Genomic DNA, 18,237 nt, shown 5'->3' with positions numbered 1-18,237 from the left:
GCCCAGAGTACGGAGAGCTTAAGTGACTTTTCCGAGTTCACACAACCTGTATGTGTCCAGACGGGACTTGAACTCCCAGGTCTTTCTGACACCAAAGCCAGCCCTCCACCCACTACGTCGTGCTATTTCTCAAGGTGTGATTGGCCCTTTGAATTAAGCATGTCAAAAGAACTGGACAATCGTTCTATTTATAAAACAAAGAAACAAATTCTTCACTGGATACCAGTGAACGTAAGGGCTGAACAGCCACCATTATAGAATAAGTAGTCACCAAATCACAGTACAACGTAGGCTAGCCCAGTTCTGAAAATCCTTAGTAACACTTTTTAATATACAAGAATCAAAAGTACAGCAGTTTTACAATGTAGGAAAATTTAATACATACTATATAAACAACATATTTACATCAGAAATCACTAGGACAGTGGCATTTTTCACAAATATAAATTAATATTAATTACCGTTTTAGTTAACAGGTCTTAAAAGTCCACAATTTTACAAGAAAGAGAAACTGTCTGTCCCCACACTACTGGGGCAAATGGACTACAGCCGTCTGGATCATTGGCACGGATCTCCTACCTCGATCACAGTAAGATCTCAGACAGTCAGAAGCTCCACGTGTACTGGGCACTGGATCAACAATTCTTGTTGACCACAGGTTTTGGTCTGTAGAATTTTCGGGTCATAGTGTAAATTCATAACTGAATCAGGTTTGCACCACACTTCCTGATGAAAATTTTCAGACATCAGGCTAGAATGTACTTAACTTTAAAATGCAGCAAGAGGTGAGAAGTTTTCACTTTTCCCAATAAAAAGGCTTAAGGAATGACTAGAGGGTAAGGTGGAGCTATGGAAGGTAGGAGGGAGGAAAAGATATTGCCATCAATCCTCACAAAGTGCTCAGCTGTATCCCCTCTGGACTCTGACTGAATGCTTTAAAAGTTTACTTTTTGGTTTTACATTATCACCGAAGGCTGTATCATTTCAGCTACTGGTACTTTTTGTTTACATTCAGGTATTGTTTTTAACGAGTGTGATGTTACCTTTCTTTCTCTCTAGCATCACTGCCAAAGAAATCTCTAAACACATCTCTCCAATCCGGGGTTGTGAGAACTCCTGAGGTTCCCATGGCAATTCCTCTTTTCTCCAAAAAGAGACATAACTTCCATCCATGCACTAATTCTTTCTGTTTTCTTTAAATGTACCATTTTGTCACAATGATTTTGATTTTGAAGAAGGAAACACCTTTCTCCTTACCTCCTCTTGGACACAGCTTAGATGCCAAACATGTATGTATAAATGTATTTGGGATACTGTAGTTACACAATCAATTTAACACTGATCTGGCCAGTATTGCCTTTTGCTACATCTTATGGCACTAGAAGTCTTGACAAACATATTTCATGAATGTGGACAAATGTGAAGTTTTTTCCCTCATGATGAGACATCTTTTTGCATAACATCCCTTGCCTAACTAGTTCAATGAAATCAAATATTGGTGAATACCAAAAAGTATATTCTCCAACCATCCACCCATACCTTCATTAAAGTCTACTGAAAGCTGTAGGAAAACCCATAATCTGAATTCCCAAAGGGAAAAAATCTACCAGGGCTCAATCCCTCACCAGCCCACCATTCTATCGGCCAAGATTAAAAGGAGCTTTCTTAACACTTTCTGGTTTGCCTTGGATAAGACAAACGTGTGGATGGCGCCAAAACTATCAGCAAAGCTAAAGTTTTTTGTTTCCGCAGCACTTTGTGGCTGATAAAGGGACAGAATATTTCCCAATTTCCTCAGTTATATCTGCTCTAAATCTTTGATAGGATTATTTCTTTTATGTGCAATATGACACCTTTAGGTGCTTGGCCCCAATGCTTCCATTGTGAAAGTCCAGGCTGAAGAACCAAAAGCACCATGGGATAAAAAAAATTTTTTTTAAAAAAGTGCCCACCAAAAATTGCTGCATAGCCAACCACAGAAGCTTCTGAATTTTCTGTGCCTCCCATGATGACCTGGATCACCGGCTGTTTCCATGATATGCTTAGCATAGAGCAATGGACCACGAAACCATTTCTGCTTAAGTGGCATTAGACAATAGAGGCATTTCTTGGGAGTGTCTTTAATAGAGTTGCCCATAAGCATGGCAAATAAGTGATGATATTTTCTTAACGAGATCCACAAGGCATTTCAAGGAACTTAAACTCCTGGGGTATCCCAACAGAATGGGAGCCCAAACAATCATACTTATGTGTACCACTTCTGATCCTGGTTCTTTACACCTGGTGGGCTTGAATTTATTACCAAGTTTCATTGCGTATTCTAGTCAAATATCCTCTCTTCATCTAGTTATAACTTTGGACACTAGCATATTTAAGAATACTGATGAACTAGGGCTTAAAATGAATAAAAATGATAGCCCCAGCCTTCCCGAGGCAGGCATACAATTTTGTCCCTCCACCATACAACTTTCCCCTCCCCTAACCATTCTGATCCAATTAACCTTCTCAATCAAACTCATTTGGTTCCTTTTCTTCCACCCCCCCCCCCCCATGCCTCCTTTATTAGCTATAAATCCCAATGGGCATCTTCTGCTCTTATCCCAAATTGCAATGATCTCAAGCCAGCCATCTGATGGCCTACCCGCTGCAGCTAACCCTTGTTTTATCTGACCGGTTGGTTATCAGTAGTTATGATTCTTTTTGAGTTCTACCTCTTTTAATTTGTGCAAAAGGAGTAAAAATCTACAGATGTAAGCCTGTTAAAATACTGAAAGCCCCTCTCGTTTGCTAGCACTGCTAAGTGCCCTACAATGTGAAGCCCATTCAGAATCTACAGCCCAGTCTCATATGCTAGCTAGCACCAAATGTTCAATGAGCCTTTTCACTGGGTGAATCAGACACCTCATTAGGGATTCAAGATTTCTGTCCTTTTCCTTCCCTTCTTTACCTCCCTCCTCCCCCCTTCAAAAAATAAAATCCAAGCTAATTCCAATGTCACAGTACTGAAGTTCAGCCACAGTAGCCAGTTTTCCTCATCCTGGAGGTAAACAATAGGACTACAGGAAACCAAACCTTTGAAATGTACAAAGACAATGCGGGAAAATTAGTGTAGACTGGATAGAGACAGCTGCACCAGTGCCACTACCCTCAGCTCTTACCCTTCCTTCCTGGGTGGGCCATGCCTAAGTCTTTGCTCCTACATTTCTTCTAAGGACATGTTGAGAGCTCATTTAGCCATTTGAAGGGCTTGCCTGCTCACCTTCAAACACTATCATGCCAGAATGAAATCAGACTTTTTTTTTTCCCCATCAGCAGCATCCATCATATAATAGTGAATCAAATCAAGCACTGTTCATTAATTCCTAAGCAGCAATCGTTCATTCCCTCCCCTGACAACAGAGGAAGGAAATACTGCACCTAGTTGTAAAAAACAATGACCAAAAAAGAAAAAAACCAGGCTACAAATCCAATCAATTCTTGTCCTTCCTTCATTGGGGGTGTAATAACCCCACAGAAGCCCACAGACAATGACACCTCTTTCCTTCTGGCAGCATGGGAGGATAGAATGAAAATGGAAACTAGGACAGGAGTGTAAGGGTAGTAACCAAAGTCGAATCTCCACCAGAACTAACACCTAGGAGAAGTCCTCCCCACTCCCTGAAGTCCTTCAGCCAGTGAGGTGGTAGCAGCAGCATGTTCAGAGTCTCCAGTTACTCACTTTGATAACTGGTTATCTTTTGGATCAGACCAAAAATCATCAGATGCTTGCTCACTCTTGTTCTCCTCCTTTTTGACCTCTGATTTATGTTTTCCGAACATTCCAGTTATAATCTGGGTTGTTTTTTTGTTCGAGTGACCTATCCAAGGGAGACCTGTGATCCAGGGGCGATTTTGAATCATGGGGAGATTTCTGAGATGGTGGTGATCGAGGGTCTGTGACTGCAGGATGTGGAGGGGGTAGTGGCTGTTTGTAGTCTCCTGATTTGTCTGTGTGGAAAGATCGGTAATGATCTGAGGGTCCCTGGCCATGGTATCCCATAGGGGGACGATGATCAGACATTCTCCGGAAATCTTGCTGGTGGTAATTTTGAGGCCTGAACTCATCAGATCTTCGTCGTTTTGAGTCATGATGATGTCTGAAAATTGAGACCCAACAATGTTAAAACCAAAAGGAAAAAATAGTCAAGCTTAACCATTCCTTCACCTATCCCCTCACTCAGCATCACCTTCAGGAACAATTCTATAGCAATATACTACTGAGAGCCCCTTTCAGAGCCTGTAAAATCTATTGTTTGAGTACAGCCTCTGCTACTTTGAAACAAACCGGGAGAACAGGGACCGTTTCCTTACCACTAATCCACTCATAAATTCAGAAGGATAAAGATCCACAAACTAGGTCTGTGAAATCAAACCAGTCTGACTTCACTCTGACCAGATAGAATTTGAAGGGGCAGGAGGCAGCTGGATAGAGTGTGGCAGAGAGAGCTGCCCTGCAGCTGAAAGACCTGGGCTTGAGTGCTGCTTCTGATATAAACGCTGACACAGATGGCTAGGGAGCAGCGTGCCAAATCTCACTGTCATTTTCCACTACTGATCAAACGCTGCAACGTGTTCTTTTTGGTCTGCTGCTTTTCTGGTAGCTGAACTTGTGCTACTGATCATTGTATGATGGGGATAAAAACCAAAAGAATCGTTAACTACATACTTGTATAAATTTAAATAAAGCATGAACTTAAGAGATTTGCTTTTCCCCCCTAAGAAAGAAAAAATTGTCCTGCACTTTAGTAGCCTAATAGTCTTACTTTGCATGACTTTGTGGCAAGGCTGTTATCCTAAAGGGGGGACAAATTAAAACTGGGGGGCCATAAACCAGTACACTGTTGGGGAAGTTTGGATTAGTACAACAAGTCTGGGGAACAATCGGGAGTTAATTTTTTTTAAATTAACAGAATATTCCAACCTTTTGACCCAAGAGATCCCATTATTACACACATATCCCTAAGGAGATCAAAGATAGCAAAAGGAAAAAAGGGACTCATATATATCGAAATCTTTCTGTAGTAGCAAATAACTAGAAATGACTAAAAAAATTGGAATATGAAATGTGCATGGAGTGGCATAACAATTCTGTAAGAATCAATTCCTTGGGTATAATAAATTGGAGAAATGTGATAAGACAGATATGAATTAATACAGAGAAAAGTAAACAGAACCAGGAACACAATATACACAGGGACCACAACTGTGCTGAAAAGAACAATGAAATGAAACTGTTGTTGTTGGGTTGTTTTTCAGTCATTTCCAACTCTTGGTGACCCCATCAGGGGTTTTCTTAGCAGATATACAGGAGTGGTTTGCCATTTCCTTCTCGAGCTCATTTTACAGATTAGGAAACTGAGGCAAACAGTATATGAGGTCTGATTTGAACTCACAAAGATAAGTCTTTCTGATTGCAAGTTCAGTGCTCTATCCACTGCACCACCCAGCTGCCAAATGAAACTGAGGAAGGAATAATTATAATGACGCAGCTTTGCTCTGGAGAAGAGATGAGGCAATTCACCAACTGCATTTTGTTAGGGCACTGAAGCACTATGGAAGTAGAATGTTAGACTTTGGTCGGGAATGTCAAGTAGTTCTGTTTAAATACTTTTTTTCTCTGTTATGAGGGAGGAGGGAAGGATGAAATGTACTATCTGAAAATAACTATGATATAAAAACAAATGGCATTTAGAAAATTTTAAACAACAACAAAAAAAGAGTTACTCAGAATCTTCAGAGCCCTAGAGTTCACCAGCCATACCCACCAGGGCTGGGGAACCTGCAGTCTCGAGGCCACATGTGACCCTCTAGGTCCTCAAGTGTGGCCCTTTGACTGAAACCAAACTTCACAGAACAAATCCTTTTGGGATCCACAAATCCACATGTGGCCTTGAGGCTGCAGGTTCCCCACTGCTGCATATCCCTAATTTTGTCAATCTCACCCTTCTGCCCAAGTTGTTTATGACACATTCTAGCTAATATACCCAGCCTTTGATGACCACTCTATCTAGTTATCTACTATCATCCAGTACCACTTACCTGCAATTTGGATTATGCTTCTGTTCTTTACCTTTTCTTGATGAGCGTATCTTCTCCTGAGTACAGAGGCTGACTAGGGCTTACACAATTTCTATATCCCAAGTGCATTCTAGCCACAATGGTAGGTTTCTGATTATTAAAGTGCTTTCAGCTCAGATTCCTGAACCTTAACAGGAATACTTTTTAAAGCTATATAATGAACTCACAACTCAGTAAATGCCCTTGATAAAAATTATTCAGTCATTCTCATTTCATACACAATCAGTTTTAAGTGCAGAATAAACTTCCCCCCAGTTTTTCACCCTTGTTAAGTATAAAATTAGATTCCCTCAGTACCTGTCGTAATAATCTCTGTGTCCCCGATGGTCTCGGTCACTGCTATACGGGTCATATGGCCTCTTGCGGGACAGGTTGTTTGGACGATAATTCCCAGAACGATGAGGTTCACCATGAGAGCGCCGGTCCCCATAATGGTGATCCTTATACCAGTGCTGTTCATACTGGTGATGCCGATCTCCACCCCAGAGCTGGTTGCTGTTGCCACCATAGTTGAACTTTCTCTCTCTCTGCCAGTCTCCTCTGTCTAAGAAAAAATACCAATCTGGTGACAATGGCAAGCAATGACTGCTTTGCCTTCATCTTCATCCAAACCAGAGTTCTGGCCCATCTACATGAACAATATTAAATCTATTCTCTAGAATTTGCTATCCATTATTTACAGAGAAGCTGGGTTTGTCTTAAATCCCTTTTCCCAGAGTTTTCAAAACAATATTGAATTAAACTCTTGAACTGTATTTAACGCTAATCTTAGGAAGTACTACTGTTTTATCTAACTTATCTGCCTATCTTGAGATTATAGGAGGAGCTGTGAAGTATCATTTCACTCGATGTACTGATTCAAAGGAAATCGTGATGTATTCGGTTAGTGTTGTGCATTTGTTTTTGTGAACTTTGCTACTATAATTGCGAATCTTAATGAACAATTTCTTTTATACCTCTGGACTTAATTATAAAAAGAAATTATAATAAATTTGTAATATTTTAGAAATCTAACTCAATTAGCTTCGTTTTTACTGTTAATAATTTCATATGGAAGTGAAATAGTTCTTTTTCCCCTGGTCAGTTGTTTGATGCTGAAACATTTTTACTGTGGCTATAAGAAATTTTTTCGGAGAAGGAGGGGGTCGGAGCCAAGATGGTGGCTGAAAAGCAGGGACTAGCGTGAGCTCCCCGCCGAGTCCCTTCAAAAACCTTTAAAAAATGGCTCTGAACCAATTCTAGAACTGCAGAACCCACAAAACAGCAGAGGGAAGCAGGGCTCCAGCCTAGGACAGCCTGGATGGTCTCTGGGGGAGGTCTATCCTGCACGGAGCTGGGAGCAGAGGGGAGCTGAGTGGAGCACAGCAGAGCCCAGCATGAGCAGCACGGACCAACCAGACCAGGAGCCGGGCGGAGTGTGCCCTAGCGCCCTGAATCAGTGAGCTGCGGCAGTTACCAGACTTTTCAACCCACAAATACCAAAGACAACGGACTAGGTTAGTGGGAAAAGCTGCGGGAATGGAAGGAGTTCGTGGTTCAGCCACAGCCCCCGGGGGCAGCAGAGGTGGGGCAGCTACAGCTGCAGTTGCTTCCGGCCCCAGGCCCACCTGGTGGGAGGAATTAAGTGGCAGATCAGAGCAGCAGTGCACAGCCTCCTGAAGATCTAAGCCCAGTCCGGGTCAGGGGTTCTTGGGGAAGGAGGAGTGCTGGTGTGGCAGAGCTGGCGCATCCCCCCCAAATGTGGAACATAGAACTCTTTAGTCTACAAGCAGTCATACCCTGCTGAAAAACTCAAGAGTCAAGTTAGTTGGTTGGGAATATAGCCAGACAGCAAAAATGCACCCAGATTCAGTCTCAGACTTTGGATTCTTTCTTTGGTGACAAAGAAGACCAAAACATACAGCCTAAAGAAGTCAAAATACTGAAAAATATACTGAAGAAAACAACACCTTAAAAAATAGACTAACTCAAATGGCAAAAGAGCTCCAAAAAGCTAATGAGGAGAAGAATGCCTCTAAAGGCAGAATTAGCCAAATGGAAAAGGAGGTCCAAAAGACCACTGAAGAAAATACTACCTTAAAAATTAGATTGGAGCAAGTGGAAGCTAGTGACTTTATGAGAAATCAGGATGTTATAAAACAGAACCAAAGGAATGAAAAAATGGAAGACAATGTGAAATATCTCCTTGGAAAAACCACTGACCCGGAAAATAGATCCAGGAGAGATAATTTAAAAATTATTGGACTACCTGAAAGCCATGATCAAAAAAAGAGCCTAGATATCATCTTTCAAGAAATTATCAAGGAGAACTGCCCTGATATTCTAGAGCCACAGGGCAAAATAGAAATTGAAAGAATCCATCGATCGCCTCCTCAAATAGAGCCCAAAAAGAAATCTCCTAGGAATATTGTCACCAAATTCCAGAGCTCCCAGGTCAAGGAGAAAATACTGCAAGCAGCCAGAAAGAAACAATTTGAGTATTGTGGAAACACAATCAGAATAATCCAAGATCTGGCAGCTTCTACATTAAGAGATCGAAGGGCTTGGAATGCGATATTCCAGAGGTCAATGGAGCTAGGATTAAAACCAAGAATCACCTACCCAGCAAAACTGAGCAACATGCTCCAAGGCAAAATATGGACTTTCAATAAAACAGAGGACTTTCAAGCATTCTCAGTGAAAAGACCAGAGCTGAATAGAAAATTTGACCTTCAAACACAAGAATCAAGAGAAGCATGAAAAGGTAATCAAGAAAAAGAACAAGAAAAAGAAATTGCAAGGGACTTAATAAAGTTGAACTGTTTTGTTTACATTCCTACATGGAAAGATGATGTGTATGATTCATGAGACCTCAGTATTAAGGTAGCTGAAGGGAATATGCGTGTGTGTGTGTGTGTGTGTGTGTGTGTATGTTTATGTATATATATGCATAAGTGAATGTGTATGTATGTACATATGTATGTATATACATATATATATATAGAGAGAGAGAGAGAGAGTGGGCACAGGGTGAGTTGAAGATGAAGGGAAGATATCTAAAAGAAATAAAATCAAATTAAGGGATGAGAGAGGAATATATTGAGAGAGGGAGATAGGGAGAGATAGAATGGGGTGGATTATCTCGCATAAAGGTGGCAAGAGGAAGCAGTTCTGTGGGAGGAGGGGAGAGGGCAGGTGAGGGGGGAATGAGTGAATCTTGCTCTCATCAGATTTGACCAGAGGAGGGAATACCATACATACTCAATTGGGTATCTTACCCCACAGGAAAGAAGAAGGAAGAAGATAAAAAAAAGGGGAGGATGATAGAAGGGAGGGCAGATGGGGGTGGAGGTAATCAAAAACAAACACTTTTGAAAGCGGACAGGGTCAAGGGAGAAAATTCAATAAAGGGGGAGAGGTTAGGAAGGAGCAAAATATAGTTAGTCTTTCACAACATGAGTATTGTAGGAGGGTTATACATAATGATACGCATGTAGCCTATGTTGTATTGCTTGACTTCTTAGGGAGGGTGGGTGGGAAAGGAAGAGGGGAGAGAATTTGGAACTCAAAGTTTTAAAAACAGATGTTCAAAAACAAAAACAAAAAAAAAAGTTTTTGCATGCAACTAGAAAATAAGATACACAGGCAATGGGGCGTAGTAATTTATCTTGCCCTACAAGAAAGGAAGGGAAAAGGGGATAGGAGGGGAGTGGGGTGACAGAAGGGAGGGCTGACTGGGGAACAGTGCAACCAGAATATACGCCATCTTGGAGTGGGGGGGGGACGGTAGAAATGGGGAGAAAATTTGCAATTCCAGCTCTTGTGAAAATCAATGCTGAAAACTAAATATATTAAATTTAAAAAAAAAAGGAAAAAAAAAGAAATTTTTTCAAGAATTAGTTCTGTGTCCATACAAACACATCTCCCTTTCACGGTTAATAATTACAAGTTGATTTGTAGAAATTTTAACTTTAACTCATAGAAGTGCTTTTTAATATTAATCCTTAGGTGCTATATAATTTATCCTCTATTCTGCCAAATGCAGGGTTTCTGGTTATAAACTCAAGAGTAAATTGAGAAATACAGCTTTAATGATGCAGTCTATTGTTTTAAATAAAATCATTCTGTATCGTGATCAATGCAATAAAATGATTTTTTCTTAAATTGACAAGTATAAAAAAGAATATCATTTCACTAAGAAATAATCCTGGCAAAGCTGCATACATTATCTATGTGATGCAGCAAGGTGGTGCAGTGAGTGGATGGAGCAATGGACCTGGAGTCAGGTAAACCTCAGTCCACATCCAGCCTCAGACACTTACCAGCTGTGTGACCGTGTGCAAGCCACTTAATATGCCTTTGCCTCAGTTTCCTCAACTATAAAATGGGGATAATAACAACTCTTACCTCTCAGGATTGCTGTAACTAGCACTATATAAAATACTTATTACCTTCCCCTTTTCTTCTAGAACATTTAAGGTCAATATACTCAGTATACATTTAAAAAATTAATTTGCTAAAATCCACAAGATTTACCTGACACCCAAAAACCTAATAATTATTTGCCTCTGCTTTAAATATAAATAAAATAAATTTTTTGTATTCTATTTAACTAAGGGTAAATGTATGGTAAATGAAGGTGAATTCTTTCATAACTCTTCGAAGCCCACATAGCAGTACTCAAAGCTAACCTAGTGATGTCCCGTCTAATTATTTCCTATTTATCATGTATACAGCTGGGTAATCTAATGTTTTTCTGATAGAACCAACAGATAATGACTTCAAAAAATCTACATAACAGAAAAATATGAGAGAATATAAATTAGCACAAATGCTAATAGTCAATCAACCAAGGAGACTAACTTTGATTCACTGATTTGGGCAAGAAACAGTCAAAGGACCTAAAAAGAAAAGCTATTTTCTTAACTGACTACACAATTCAAGAGAATGCACACAGAGCAAGCACTGAATACAGTTCCAAACCATCTGGAAAAGAAGGAAGGCAATGAGCCGGAGTATCAATATCTGACTATTTATGGTATGTTAGAAATTCTTAATGCACATTATAGGTAGTGTAATGAATAAAGTGCTAGACTTGCAGTCAGGAAAACCTGAGTTCAAATATGGCCTTAGACACTTACTAACTGTGTGACCCTGGGTAAGGCACTTAACTTCTGTCTGCCTCTGTTTCCTCAGCTGTAAATGGGGTCAGTAGCAGCACCTACCTCCCAGGGTTGTTGTAAGGATAAAATGAGGTATCTGTTAAAAGTGTTTTGCAAACTTTAGAGTACCAAATAAAGTAGTAGTAGTACTAGTATCATTAAACATCATGAATCAAGCACTGTTTGCTTTCTTCTTGAGCTCACCAAGAAGGGGCGTTACTGACTAATAAAAAGAGAGTACTATAGAAGGAGGAGGGTGAGGAGTACAAAGTTTAGAGGAAAGAAATGGAATATTCTCATTTCCTTAGTAAATTAGTAATTTATCTGCTTAGCAAGCAGATAAACTCCTTCAGATGCTGCATAAACGAAATTTAATGAAGAACTTGATATCAGCTGGATATCAGGAAAAACTCTGTAATGTCTAGAGTTATTATGAAACAAATTCCTGTGAAAAGTTTATAAAGAAACAATTTTCTGACTTTTAAAAAGCACTCAAGAAGAATATATAGCAAAGATTCAGTTACTGACTTCAAAGAATGGAAATAATTCTTCATTTGCGATCTGTTCTAAAAACCATATCAAAGGACCTACCTGCATTGCTAAAATGTCTCTTGTTGGGGTGACCATAGTTATCTCGCTGGTGCCCATGCATCTGTGGTCCATGGGAAGGAGGCAGATGAAGCTTCTGAGGGTGAAGGTTGTGAGGTGTGTGAGACTGAGACATCAGAGAATCCCGGCTCGAGCCTGAAGGCTCTGGACGAAATGGTTTTTTACTGCCAGACACATCATCTTTCTTCTTTTGCTCCTGAAAGGATGTAAAATCGAAAACTTTTAAGAATTAAGAGAGCTCATTGACTTAATTCTACTGGTCTGATTGAATTTTGCCCACTTATTATCATACCCTGCCATAAGTAACTTATACATTGTGATGTAGCAAGGAATGTATAAACCTCATATACCTCATTTCAGGTTGGACCTGCCACTCTTAACGGTAATACATCTGCCATCATAATTCTGATCCATTCCTGCAAGGATAACTCCAACGGCTCATATCTGCTATGATGCCAAATGAAAAGTCTATGAATTCCTACATTTAGAATGGTTGGGTAATTTATGGAAGTTAAAGAAAAACCATTAAGAGCCATTTAAAATCCTAAGGATTATTATCCCTGTTAAACTAAGCAGAATAAAGAACCCTCCCCCCCTCCCTCCGTTCCCCACCCCCACCACGTACTAAGCAGGAACTAATTGACCTGCCTCTCTCTACCTTTCAGTTATCAAAGTAAATTAACAAAATGACCTTTAAAATTCATGAGTACCTACTGTAACGAGTTCATTAGTTTCTTTATTCTGCTTGTTTCACCAACTTTTGACGCCTATATTACTAAAATCCCCCTTTTTTCAAAGTATATTAATATTGCAGTTGGTTTTGAATGGCTACTTTTGGGAAAGAGCAATGGATTTGTAGTCAAAAGACCTGGGTTTGAATCTCAGCTATTCCATAACTATACTATAGCATAACCTAAAGTCCTACTCTCTCCAAACTTTTCTTGACAACTTTAGTTTACTATGAGTTTTGCTTTTCTTAAAATTCCTATATTTATTTGTACTACAAAATGTAATACTTGTTATATTGTTTTTCAGTACTCCACAGACCAAATTATAAATTGCTTGAGAGCAGAAAAGGTCTATTTCCCATTATAATACCTAACTTAAGTGCTGAATAAACAGCTAGTGCTTCCTTTGAGCAGACTTGACTAAATGGTTTTGCCCACTTTGGCTTTATCCAGCAAATCACCTTACCACTCACAAACAGGCATGTTTCTCCAAGGAACATACCTCTGGATGAAGCAATTATTTTAATTCAATTTTAATTCTCTTCATTGAGAAGAGAAAACAAGGAAAATAGAGGAATCTTCTTCATACCCCCGCCTATATGGTCTCCTAAATAATGGAGTAAGAGGTACCCTATGCACAAGCAGAAGGGAACTGAGTATAGCCCAGAGAATAATGGGAAATACTCTCTTAGCCACATATTTAGACTTTATCCCTCTTAGACTCTGATCATCAGGTAATAAATGTACACTGTGACCAAACTGAGTATCTCAAGATTCTTGTTTATTATAAAAGTGAAGTCAACAAGAATTAGTTAAGCATATTTTGTACTGGGGACTATGCACACACACACACACACACACACACCATATGTATGTAAGAAGATTGTTTCAGGATAATGGCTACAGAGGGGCAATCACTTGTCAGAGGTTTAAGATTGTTGTTTTTTATGCATTTGACACTAGGCATTAGACCAGGAGTGGGGAATGTTCAGCCTCGAGGCCACATGTGGCCTCCTAGGTCCTTGGGTGCGGCCTTTTGACTGAGTCCAAGTTTTACAGAACAAATTCTTTTATTAAGGGGACTTGTTCTGTGAAGTTTAGATTCAGTTAAAGGGCCACAGGTTCCCCACCCCTGCATTAGACCAGTGGGGCAGTTAGGTGGCACGGTGGATAGAGCACTGGGCCTGCAATCAGGAAAACCTGAGTTCAAAGCTGGCCTCAGATACTTACTAGCTACATAACCCTGGGCAAGTCACTTAATCCTGTTTGTCTCAGTTTCCTCATCTGTAAAATCAGCTGCAGAAGGAAATGGCAAACTATTCTTATATCTTTGCCAAGAAAACTCTAAATGGCGCCACGAAGAGTAGGACAGGACTAAAATTACTGAACAACAACAATTAGACCTGTGTCCTTTACCGCTGTTAATAGGATTTATTTTGCAGATTCCTTATACAGGGTGAAAGAGTAGGGCAATATATTATTGCAAAACACAATACAATCTTCCCAGGGAAAAATAAAACAAAGAATCTTGCAAAAGGTTGTTTGCTTCCTAAGATTAGGATTAAGTGAGGATCTTACCTCCTCCTCCTGAGACCTTTTCTTATGAGCCATTTTGTATAATTTATGTAGTTTCCGAGCATCAAATTCTGTGAACTTGGATACAAAAATCCACAAATTCCTAAAAAAAAATAGTAACAGAATTATAGAAATAAGCACCAGCTTTTTTCTCTTCTTCCCACCCCAAACCCCATCACTCCTGCCATATAGATACCATACTACTGAGTTGGTGAGTTGTGTGATCTACTGGTACACACAATTATAGAAATATTCCTGGGTTTTGTATAAGTGATTTAAACTTTACATAGCATTACTGACAGAGAGTTGGACTGGAATGTCAAGAGACTTGATATCTATTCCTATCAATTACTCAGCAACCTTGAGCAAATCACAATGTTCTCTGTTTCAATTTCCCTATCTGAAAAAAGGAGGGGGAGGCTTTAACCCTACGTGCCCCCCAGAAATAAAGATGACAAATGTCTGCCAAGTGCTTTGAGGGTTTAAAACAGAAAGAAAGAAAGCTTTTATATCATTTGCAAGGGTCCCTAAAATCAGGCTCTTTTTCCCTGCAGAACTAAGATCTAAAATACCTTTCCTATCCTTAATGCCTCCCCTACAACCCTGTATCTGTCAAAGACAGCAGTATTATACCAATTACCCACGCTAAAAATATAGCCATTTCTGATTATTCCCTTCTTCCACCTACTATATCCACCACTTTTATACTCTCTCTTCTTTTGAAAAATGAGTCTCAGTGCCCACTGCTATCTTGATAGTCCAGAGTCTGCTATGAATTCATGTGTAGATTATTGCAACAGCAGGCATTACATGATGAAAATATTTTTTAGAAAGAATAGTCTGGCAGGAGCATGAAAGGTAGCCTGGAGGAAGACACCACCTTAATACTCAACTTCCCTGGCCATTTCTAATTACATCAAGCTTCTCTACCTGGCTTTCAAGGACCTCTGGATGTCCCATAGGCATCTTGAAATCAACAAGTCCATAATTCATTATGTTTCTCTTTAAATCTGCCCTCCTCTAAACTTCCCCTTTTCTGTAGAACTTCCTTTCACCAGAACTGAAAGTCACACTTCTATCTCTCTCAATTCCTATTTCCAATCAGTTGTTGATTCTAATACCACAACATTTCTCACATCTGTGTCCTCCTGACTCACACAATTCTGTTTCTCATTTGGACTGCTCCATTAACCACCTAATTGGTCTCCTCGTTTCTAGTCTCTACCACCTCCAAACCATTCTCCACCCAAATGCCAAACTGATGTTCTTAAAATATAAATGTGATTACATTTCTCTCATATTCAAATTTTTTGCTATGGCTTCCTATTGTATCCAGGACAAAACATGAAACCCTCAGCCTAACATCTGAAGCTTTCCACAATTTGGCTCCCAGTTACCTTTTCAGTTTTATTTCTCATTACTTCCACTTTGCATATTCTCCATTCCAGTCAAACTGTCCTAGCTTCTCCCCATAAATGCCATTCCATCTTCTACCTCTATCTCTTTGGTTTCCTGTGCACTGGAATGCACTCCCTCCTCACCTCTATATCACAGAATCCTTCCTTACTTTCTTTCAAAGCACAACTCAAGTGTTACCTCCTCTAGGAAGACTTTCCTAACCTCCAAATCCAGCTATTAGTACTCTCCCCCTATTGAAACTACTTTGAATAAAGTTTTCTTTGTACATGTTGTATCCCATAATAGAATATAAGCTCCCTGAGGGCAGGGACTATTTTGGTCTTGTCTTTGTAATTCCTTGCAATATCCTGAACATAACAGGCACTTGATAAATGTTTACCAAATTAAATTCATCTGCCATAATATGGCTCTAGCCGACCTATTCAACTTTATTCTTCCCGACATCTAGAAAAATCCCTTTGCCCCGATGTGTCCGTATATCCTAATGCTCACTGTTGCTTCCAGCATGCAATGACTTCCTGTTTCTACATAAAAAAAATTGAACTCATCCTTTAAAGTCCAAATGAAATCCTACCTACTCTCATGAAGCCTTTCCTGATATCAGCATTCAGATTCTCAGTGATTTCTCTCTTCTTTGAATACCTGCTTCACTTAGTTATGCCACACCATTTAGCACTTAATTATGTCCTCTCTTTTATTGTTCTCTAGCTATTTTATAAACACTACTCTTTATCCTCAGCAACACTATAAGCTTCTTGAGGGCAGAGACTGTATTGTCTACTTCTCCAATATTCCCCATATTTCTATGCTGGTCTTCTAATTAATAATAATAATGACAAAGGTTGGTGTTAACACAGGGCTGTAATATGTGTAATGTGCTGCACATACATTCTCTCATAAGAACCTCATAGCAATCCTGTTAGGCAAGAACTTTGTTATTCCCCTAACAATCTCAGAGAGATTAAGTGATTTGCCCATGGTCAAACAATTAGTAAGCATAAGAGGTAATTTTTAATCCAATTCTTTTCTGGTTTCAATACCAACACTCTCTAGTACAACATCCCAACTCTCTACTATACTACTGGTACTTAATAAATAATGATTAATTCATTTATCCACTAGGATTTTTTTTTAACCTTTATCAGGAAACCTGCTAGTATCTGTCTGAGCAACTACCTGGATTTTCAGTCTCTTTTAAACTGGGATTAAATCAGATTTCTAAAAAACGTGACAGTTTAATTCATAGAGACCATATATGATAATGGCCTTAGGAGAAGGGAAGTAAAACTATTCTTAAGTGGGTGTCAGGAATGATATTTGGTAGACATCAAGACAGATTTAAAACCCCATCTACATTTCCCTTCCAAAACTAGTTCAAAAATAAGTGGATATATTATATGAGATAGTCCTATTTAAATACAGAATTTATAAAGAAATCTTTATAAAATAATTTATTAAAAATAAATATGAAAAACAACTGAATTTTAATCTCCTTTGGAAAGCCTGATAAAATGTTCCCAAACTATTGCCACATACACCTCTCAGTACACCAAATTCTACGCTCTAACTCAACAAACATTTGTTTTGTTTGTCCTGCACTCTTTCTGTGCAGAATGTAGTTCCTGGTATAAGGAAAGATAAATATACAAGACACAATCCTTGTTTTCATGAAGCTTATAATCTTATATCTTTGGGTTGATCATTTCACCTGAAGCTATCCTTCTGGATTATCATTTTTTTAAAATATAGTAATAATAAGATTTAATATAACATGATAGCAGAAAATTAACAGAAAATGCCATCCTAGATCTAGATATTGACGTATGTGAACTGGACCAGTCTAAACTAGTCTAAGGTCTCTTTCTGCCCGAAGACTCCTTTCTATGAAACTGGGTCTTTGTTTCTAGAGAAAACAATTGAAGTCAATATCACTTGATACCACTGGTTCCACTCAGAAAAATAGTTCCCTCCCATTCAAAGGACTGGCTCCCATAAATTAGTGGTACAACTTGGGTTCAGAAGATAGATAGCTATGCCTTCAATGACATTTCCTGTGAATAATCAGGAGAAAAACTTATATTGCCATTTCACATTTTTCCTATTAAAAAAATCACTTTGGCCAAGCCAGAACAGCCAAATTAAATGCAAAATTTAGTTACCTCCTCCACAGTTTGATGTGCTCCTGATCAGAGTAGGCTTTAAGGCACTCTGATATTCGGTCTCCAATCTTCAGGAGGCAGTTTCGGGTGTGCTCTAGCTGTTCCTGCACAGTGAGTCCCTTGTCTGGTTTATCCAGCTGCTTCAAAGCCTTTTTCACTGGCCTCATCCTCTCTTTGCACTGGGATAGAGCAACAGAGTAGAGATTATTTTTACTTTTACACAGAAATCTTCTACTCCCTTGCTTTTTATGCATGATGTTCTCAAATGAGAAGGACCTAGAGTCTAGGCCCTAGACTTTTAGGGCAAGACGCACACACACAAAAAAAACCATATCCCCTAAATAGTACTGTTCTCTGGGGCAACCAAAGCAGAAGTATAAAAAAAAAAAAAGCCAAGAAAGACAGAAGTGTTGTGAATTTTCATCAAGTCAGATACTTCTTTAGCCAAGAAACAGATGAGGCATTTGATTTAGTAAATAAATATTTGAT

General features: G+C 39.2%; 1 protein-coding gene across 2 annotated transcripts in view; it reads right to left on the bottom strand.

Annotated features, from left to right (window-relative positions):
* Positions 1-355: 355 nt before the first annotated feature.
* CHD2 (chromodomain helicase DNA binding protein 2) overlaps positions 356-18,237 on the bottom strand; it is a 135,253-nt gene continuing 117,371 nt past the window's right edge. For both annotated transcript variants that reach the window (XM_036734619.1, XM_036734620.1), the window contains 5 exons: positions 17,749-17,927; positions 14,174-14,273; positions 11,850-12,063; positions 6,415-6,661; positions 356-4,136 (listed from right to left, as the gene is read on the bottom strand). In XM_036734619.1, coding sequence (XP_036590514.1) covers positions 3,803-4,136; positions 6,415-6,661; positions 11,850-12,063; positions 14,174-14,273; positions 17,749-17,927 — 1,074 coding nt within the window. In that variant the 3' untranslated portion in view covers positions 356-3,802. The remainder of the gene's footprint in view (positions 4,137-6,414; positions 6,662-11,849; positions 12,064-14,173; positions 14,274-17,748; positions 17,928-18,237) is intronic.

The sequence above is a fragment of the Trichosurus vulpecula genome, chromosome 8 (genome assembly GCF_011100635.1).
Source record: "Trichosurus vulpecula isolate mTriVul1 chromosome 8, mTriVul1.pri, whole genome shotgun sequence".
Taxonomy (NCBI): domain Eukaryota; kingdom Metazoa; phylum Chordata; class Mammalia; order Diprotodontia; family Phalangeridae; genus Trichosurus; species Trichosurus vulpecula.
This window is presented reverse-complemented; position numbering and strand designations above follow the sequence as displayed.